This window comes from Branchiostoma lanceolatum, chromosome 3, assembly GCF_035083965.1.
Source record: "Branchiostoma lanceolatum isolate klBraLanc5 chromosome 3, klBraLanc5.hap2, whole genome shotgun sequence".
NCBI lineage: Eukaryota > Metazoa > Chordata > Leptocardii > Amphioxiformes > Branchiostomatidae > Branchiostoma > Branchiostoma lanceolatum.
The window spans coordinates 1,439,616-1,447,500 of record NC_089724.1 but is presented as its reverse complement, the minus strand read 5'-3'; the positions used below and the strand labels follow the sequence as shown (position 1 = coordinate 1,447,500).

General features: G+C 42.6%; 1 protein-coding gene and 1 non-coding gene across 2 annotated transcripts in view; both read right to left on the bottom strand.

The window, feature by feature from the left end:
- Positions 1–6,929, bottom strand: part of LOC136429640 (phosphatidylserine synthase 2-like) — a 22,903-nt gene extending 15,974 nt beyond the window's left edge. The window contains exons 1-5 of the mRNA XM_066419559.1: positions 6,572–6,929; positions 3,696–3,797; positions 2,053–2,135; positions 925–992; positions 116–250 (exon numbers count right to left, since the gene is read on the bottom strand). Coding sequence (XP_066275656.1) covers positions 116–250; positions 925–992; positions 2,053–2,135; positions 3,696–3,797; positions 6,572–6,768 — 585 coding nt within the window. The 5' untranslated portion in view covers positions 6,769–6,929. The remainder of the gene's footprint in view (positions 1–115; positions 251–924; positions 993–2,052; positions 2,136–3,695; positions 3,798–6,571) is intronic.
- A 230-nt stretch (positions 6,930–7,159) lies between these two features.
- On the bottom strand, positions 7,160–7,230 carry Trnag-gcc (transfer RNA glycine (anticodon GCC)). Its single transcript has one exon. It is a non-coding gene; the product is annotated as a tRNA-Gly (tRNA).
- Between the last annotated feature and the right edge of the window lie 655 nt (positions 7,231–7,885).

Here is a 7,885-nt window from a genome sequence, read left to right as displayed (position 1 = left end):
CACATACGCACACACACAACACACACACACACAACACACACACAACACACACACGCACACACACAACACACACACACACAACACACACACAACACACACACACACACGCCCGTACCCAGAGGTTGTGCAGAGGCCCCTGTGAGTGATCGGGGTCCCACAGCAGACAGTTCCCGCCGTAAGACTGCTCGGGTAGCGGCTCCCCTAGTGACTCGTCAAGGTACTTCATCAGCTGCCTGGCATCGTCCACGGTCTGAGAGATTGAACAAATAAACAAACAAACAGTCAGACATTTTTAAAATTCTACTTCTTCAAGATCTTACAGAGGTCATGGACAGATTCTTTTGGGAATATCTATAATAACTGAGAATGATACTTTTTCATTAGCTAGTAGTGCAATGCTACTCTCCAAGCAGAGGTCGAGAATGGGCAGATCGTCACCGTTTTATCATATGCCTTTTTTTTTTTTTGCTAGCCCATTCTGTGTTTTCAATTCACAGTGGAGAGGTCCAGGCAAAAACTTCAACAAATAAGACCACTGCAAACATTTCAAGACACCCAACACACTTATTGAGAAGAGTAGGGATGATCCAGTGTGCTTGGCTAAACCAAGGAGGTTTTATACGTCAGAATGGGCTAGCGAAAAAAAAAGAAGGCATATGATAAAACAGTGACGATCTGCCCATTCACGACCTCTGCTTGGAGAGTAGTTTAGCCAAGCACACTGGATCATCTCTACTCTTGTCAATAAGTGTGTTGGGTGTCTTGAAATGTTTGCAGTGGTCTTATTTTTTAAAGTTTTTGCCTGGACCTCTCCACTGAAAATTGAAACACTGCAAATATGTGTATCCACCGCATTTTTAATACCTTCTACTGCCAAATTAAGTCCACGTAAAAACAAAACGAATTTCCAGTATTCCAACTGACCTGAAACAGGACGAAGATGAGGCAGAGCTCGTACACCACGCTGAGGCACAGCACCAGCCTCCAGATACCTGCAACGGCAGCACAGGAGGGGTTAAACAAGGCAGAACATGTTTCTATATCTTATATATATAGCCTGTATAAGTGAAAGATGCCAGGTGGTCCATGTGACACATTCTGAGAATGCCGACCGACACACCTGCACAACAGGCTTTAGACTTCGCCCTGATAGGATGCAACAGATATAGTTCCAGAAAAGGAAGACATTGCAAAAATTTACTGAGCATACTGAGGGCAGACCTGAAGGAAAGAGGTCAAGGACCGTTGCGGTCAGAAAGAAACTTACGGGAGCTAAGGAAGCTCGCAGCGAATCGGACAAAGTGGAAGGGACTGAAGGAAGACTGAATGCGGCTGCAGGATGTTTCAACTACTGCAGCAGCAGAAAACAGTGGACTACTACTACTATAGCCTGTATGGCAGTGTTCTCGCCAGCCTGAAATCATTACCTATCAATTTTTGTTTGAGGGAAGAACACATCGAGCGGCGAAGGTGCGACAATCCTAGGGGCATCTGTGGGCATGCACCCCCGGAAAATTACACAATGTACACCGATTTTTGTCCATTGAAAATGACGGGTTGGGCAAAAATTTCTGTCCATCATGACCGACAAAATTCTGTCAAATGACGGGAGGATGGGCGCTGGCTAGAACACTGCTGTTTGGTATAACTTCCTGTCATCGTGACACAGGTTACAGCTTGTAGAAGAAGAACAAAAAAACGAGAAGGGTAGAGAAAACTGGTTGTCAGACTTCTGTGGTACCCCAACAGTCAAATAGACTAAGGGATAGATGAGATGAGAAGCTAAAACAGAAGGATAGGACCATGAACCAGCTTTCGCCCTACTTTATGCTGTATGTTGTAAAAATTGTATATTGTTGTACCATAAATATGTAATGATATATGTTGATAGAGTTATTAGGACTCAAATGGCTGTGTATCTCTGTTATATTATATCTGACCCTTACCTCTTCCCTCATGCATGACCTCAATGAAAAGCGGCCTGCGTGCCGATTTGAGCTTATCATGAATAAACAAAGGTTCAAACAAAACAAAAAGACTGAGTGTTCTTACTTGGATGCGGCCTCTTGAAGGGACCATCTGGGGTGTAGGTCACAGCAAAGGCCAGGAAAACTATCACAACAAAAGCAAGGCCTCTGCGAAACACAACATCAGAATTACAAGAGTATTCTTCAAACAGTGACTTGATAAAAGGTAGCAAAATATATATATACTAGCCTCCAAATCGCGAGACTAGGTCATTCCGTGAACAAGACGTACAGATAGACTAGACGTTGAAAATTTGGAGGTTAGTATTTTGCTACCTTTTATCAAGTCACTGTTCGAAGAATACTCTTGTAACTGTGATTATACGTGACTGATGAATGTCTTCAACGACAACATCAGAACATGTTAGCACACATATCACAAACTGGTTCTAACTTTACGCAAAATGAAAGTTACTAGCTCAAGCAATTGAATAGAATTTTCAAACGGGTAGACGTTTCAGACAGCATTCGTTGTCTTTTATCAGTGTGATGCAGATGCTCTCTGAAACGTCTGACCATTTCCAAAATCTAATCTAACTGTTACTGCACATATCTCATCAACTGGCTGTCTTACCTTCATCAATGGTTCTTATTTCATACTATGCAGGATAACCTTCACATTAACACTATGTAGGATTACACAACTGTAAGGCTAGATTAGATAGCAGTAACATTAACTCTCAAGTACTCCCACCAAGTGCTCGAAGACCACCAGATTTAAAAAGTATTATCAAGCCTAATCGAGGCCTTCTGAAGAATGTCTTGAACACCTGGATACCTGAAGTGTGCATACTAACGTTACTTAGTAGTACCTCAGGGATTACTGATGCTGCATTAGTAAAATTCTCTCTAGATTTGCCATATTCTACTGTGACAGACTTTAAGGGTACCTCACGGAAAATCAATATACGAGTTGACCTTCCACGCTAACTAGAGTATTCAATCTAAGATAAAGAATTGCTAAAAGTTAATTGGTGATCATGAGAAGCTCTTAGACAGCACCTGCCATCTTTCTTCAGTTCTAGGTAGTCCCGTGACCTGGATAACTACCTCCCATGTTACACATGCAGTAGTACTCTATCCGAAGCGACCCATGGCGAGGCTCCATTGGAAGGTTAAGGTATGGGCAAAAAGTCCGGAGTGTCGCTGGATGGGTCACTGAACGGTCTCGTGACAAAAAAGAACGAGGGCGGGTGGGTGTGTGCTAGCTTCGCCGAACTTCCTTTACCTTACCCCGCAAGGCTCATTCACAGCGCCCACCTATTTACTCGACTTATTCGAACGGATACGACTTATTCTGACGACGGTACAAATAAGATCCCTCCTCAGCACCTGGAACTAGTCAACTCGACCTCCAAACAGGCTAGGAACGAAGACCAGCCACCCCTGAGTCCCCCCCGAGCCCCCCCCCCCCGGCCTACGAGTCTCTCCTTCTCTAATGCTCCCCATCCCCCGCCGATCGACCACACCGTCGTAGCTCGACAAGACAGAGAATACGCGTTCTGAAGCTTAAATACGGTTCTGTGGACAGGTGATAGAGTACAGGTGGTTAGTGAGGTCACGTGGGCTGCTTCCGACCAGGTGTCGCCTCTTAATGACGCGAAACCCGGTCAGAAGCGCCCAAGTGTCTCACTTTAAATATGTGTGGAATGTGGAAAAGCCGCCTACCTCTTGGTGTTGTATTCGCTGTTGTTCGGCGTCTCCTCCAGCAGAGTGACGTAAATAAGCACACAGATCAGGCCGACCAGCACTGTCAGGGTGTGGGCTCGCCTGGGGGCACAAACAGCAGAACAGTCGTTTTTTTGTTTTCTTTCAAACTTACATTATTGGACTTTTGATATTTTTGTTTAAAGCTTAGGAGGAATGAGTAAGACAAACAGGAGAAAAAAGTAATCAAATTCACTGTCAAAAGCAGGATAACATACTTTTTTTCTTTCAAACTTAAGTTATTGGACTTTTGATATTTTTGTTTACAGAGGAATGTGTAACAAAAAAGAGGAAAGGTAGTTTTCTTATCTTTTAGAACCTGGTATGTGAATAGTGGTTGAAATCGCAACACAGTCTATTACTTGTATTAGTGTCGTCACCTTTGAATGATATCCTCCCGCAACAAGGAGAAGTGGACTCTTCCAAAGAACTTTAAACTTTGTTGACATTAGTGTGGAAATTTCCATAACGTTAATGCTTCATGATCATCTAAGGTAGAACTTACCTCTTCTGCAACTTCCAACTGACTAGTTAGTACTACAACTGCAATGTCAGAAAAGTTTAGCAGGTTTGCCAGAGATTGCAGATATCTGCAGATATCCGAGTGATAAACACATGTATTTTGTAAATGATTACGTTAAGGATGTAATGGGTATACTTAAACTATTTCTAGAAAGGTAAGGAAGTCAGTGAAGGAGGTCATACGGCAGTTTTGGAACCTCTGTCATGTCAACTAAGAATCATGCCTGCCAAATTGTCAATTAAGCATTTATTCATATGAAAATCTGAGGCAAGAAATATTTTAAATTTCGAACCCTTTCACATACTAATCATTCGGGCTTCAATTCAACTTACAACTAATTCTTCATTTGCAATATCTCCTCTTCTTTTTGAAACGATGGGTCGTGTTCGATATCAAAGTGCCCTGCTTTATTTGTACAAGGTGGGCGGACCTACATGTAGGACAGGTCAGACAGTACAGGTGGTCCAAACTTTGTTTTGTCTTAGGTGGAAAATTCCATCACACTGCGGACATTCTTACCAGGGGTGGGGGAGGTTGTACCATGGCTCAAACTCTACCAACTTCCGTAAATCTTGCACTGTTTGCAATGCCTTTCACTGCACTACAGAACAGTTTTCAGAGAGTGGGAAAGCCTCCTTTCCCCTTCTGCCACAAAAATAAATGAATTGACAGCATTACTACTTGGTCTAATAATATTGTAAAAGCAGAAACATTTGCGGCGTTTTTACGTTCGCGGTTTTTGCGGTGGCCGTTTCACCGCGAACTTAAAACCACCGCGAACATTTTTGCCCAAATACTGTAGCAATATGTGACTACAGCGATGCCGCAAACTTAAAACTACCGCAAACACTTCATTTTCGTCTTAGCGCAAAATAAAAACCACGCAAACTTAAATGCATTTACAGTATATCTTAACCTACTGTCTATTCTTTAACTATATTGCAGCGAGCATTTTGAACCATGTGTAGCAGTTACACAACCTAGCGAAGCTGGTACTTTGATTGAAAGAAATATCTAGGTCATGGACTCATGGTACCAATATTGTATAATAAAACATCATATGCAAACATTACTTACTCCCAGGACTTAAAAACCATCACGGAAGACAGGGACAGGGCTGAGAAAGACTGGACTTCCGGGGGCACACCCAAAATGATAAATATGATAACTTACTCACTAACTAAGTTCATCTATCGTTGATGAAGGATAAACATCCAGGTAACAAGATATGCAAGAAAACAGTTACTCAGGCAACTGGATAGATTTTGGAACAAATAGATGTAAAGATTTTACACACAAAACCGGTTGCCTATGTTTTCTTATCGTCTTATCCTTTATTTCCTGTGTTGTAATGGTCACTGTGCAACTGGTATGAATCTCAGTCAATCCTTAGCAATAAGGTCTCAGCAGTATTAAGCCTTGATGAAGAGGAGGACTAACTTCTAGCTATACTGTAACTTGACTTCAGTTTGCAAGGTTTTCATTTCGCTAAGAAGAAAATTGAGTGTCTGGAGTGGTTTCAAACTGTGTTTGTTTGTTTGTTTTAACAAGATCTCCGTTAGTGTCACGTAAAGAAAACACAAAGTTCCTGGTTGAATTGAAACAAAGGGGTTGGAAGGCAGGAGACAGAACAAGCATTTTTGCGGCGAAGAGGTTTCTGTGAAAATCCAAGGACATCGGAAAATCATGAACATAAAAACCAGCTCTAAAATTTCTTCATTTACAGTAATGATACCGACCCAGACAAAGACAGGTGCAAGTGACACGCCCCCTCCCTACAAGAGATAACAAATACCTGTTGTTGTGTGTTTTTTTTATACCTTGATACCGCACAACTTTCTGAATTTTTTTTCAAATTATAGGCATCACTTTACCAAACCCGGAAGTACCGGTGTCTCCCTAACAGAAGTACCGGACCTCTGATTTCTGACGGGTCAAAAACAAACAGGATCAAACAACGCCACGAGGACTTTCGCCTGCGTAAACAAAAACAGTTTGTTCTAGATTTACCTGACCAGTAACGTTGTACACGTCATCTAAACGTGGGAAACTTTCGCCTTCCGAACAGATTAGAGCCCGTTTTCTTTATGTTCGTTTTTTGCCGAGCCATGAAATATAACCGTTAAAGGAAAATAGAAATCCCGAGAAAAACGCCTAAAACACGTCAGAAACCGTCCGGAGCCGAACATCTGCTTGGAGAATAGCAGTGTTTACTTTCAGCTATCACCCGCGATTACAGAACCAGTTTATAATTACGTATTCCCCCTCAGGGTACAAGTGTTAGGTAGTCCTTATATGTAAGCTCCAGACGTACCAGAAGAAGGTGATGGTCCCATCGTCGTACACGACCGTCTCCTGGGTCCACTCCCGACTCTTCTTTTTCAGGAAGGGTACGGGCAGGTGCTCCTCCGCCGACACCGTGCCGTTGTGCTGCCGCGGGCGGGCCGGGTCGTCCCCCTGCCCCGCCTGGCCGCGCCGCCCGCCCCGCTGGCCCCTCGCCGTCTCAGACATGCTCCTTACAGTACGAGTAAGTTTTCAGTATTTCTGATGAGGTAAGATGTTAGAGAACGCACAGAAATGTCCTTCTGACTTTGAACCCGTGGCGCGAACACACACGTGTGCTGACCCTCCCACACCGGATGGACTTGTTGACGTGAAACAGAACCTAGCAGCCGATTTCAACACCTTCGATTCGAGAGGTCACGTTGGACAAAAGATAGCGCGTGATTTTGGTGCAGATACCGCACAGCTTTCTGATATACGCACATGCAACGTAGCTAGCTCTAAACAGTTTACAAGTTTAATATATAAATCATATTCTTCTCAACAATGGTAAAATAAAAAGAGAAGAAAGAAGTGCGTTCCTAATAAGTTAGTTTAAAAAAAAAGACAAAAAGATATTTGCATCGGCCGGGAATCGAACCCGGGCCTCCCGCGTGGCAGGCGAGAATTCTACCACTGAACCACCGATGCTCATGTGGACGAGGGCTGGTTTCTTAAGCTCACTTTGTCTCATTTCTGGCAATGCCTATTACGGCCAAGTTCTACTATTAAGGGTTAATGAATGAAAGACCTTTATTGTACGTTTCTGCTCTTTCTAGCTAAGTAACGTTACAGGCAAATGCTGATAAAGCAGAAGTATAATTACATTGATATCAAAACACGATATCTTACAAACGTTACATCTAATGATCAATGGCTCATCAATTAATACTGCTATGTACAGGTTTCATTTCTTCTCGCTTCTTGAGACAGTTGTAGATGTATTATGGTGCCTATAATACATGGTTTGTGTAGTTCCATAAGGAATACGAATTTTTCTGTGCCATTTAAACATTGAAAACTAGGAAACTTATATTGTCCATCAAAGAGGATACTTCTCTCATTGTTGTACAGTGCACAATCAACAACAGAATGACACTCGCCCTCAATCTTTTTTGTTAATGACCCGCCCTGAGGTGCATATGGTGTCATAAGGACTTGTTGATTTGCTTCTATTGAACTAATATGACCCATATATTTTCCATTGACAAATCATGACAAAAGCATGCCCCAAAGATGAGATATCAAAACCGGACGTCTTGCTGCAGTACCATGAAAAGCCACCAGGAGGGCCATAATCTAATCA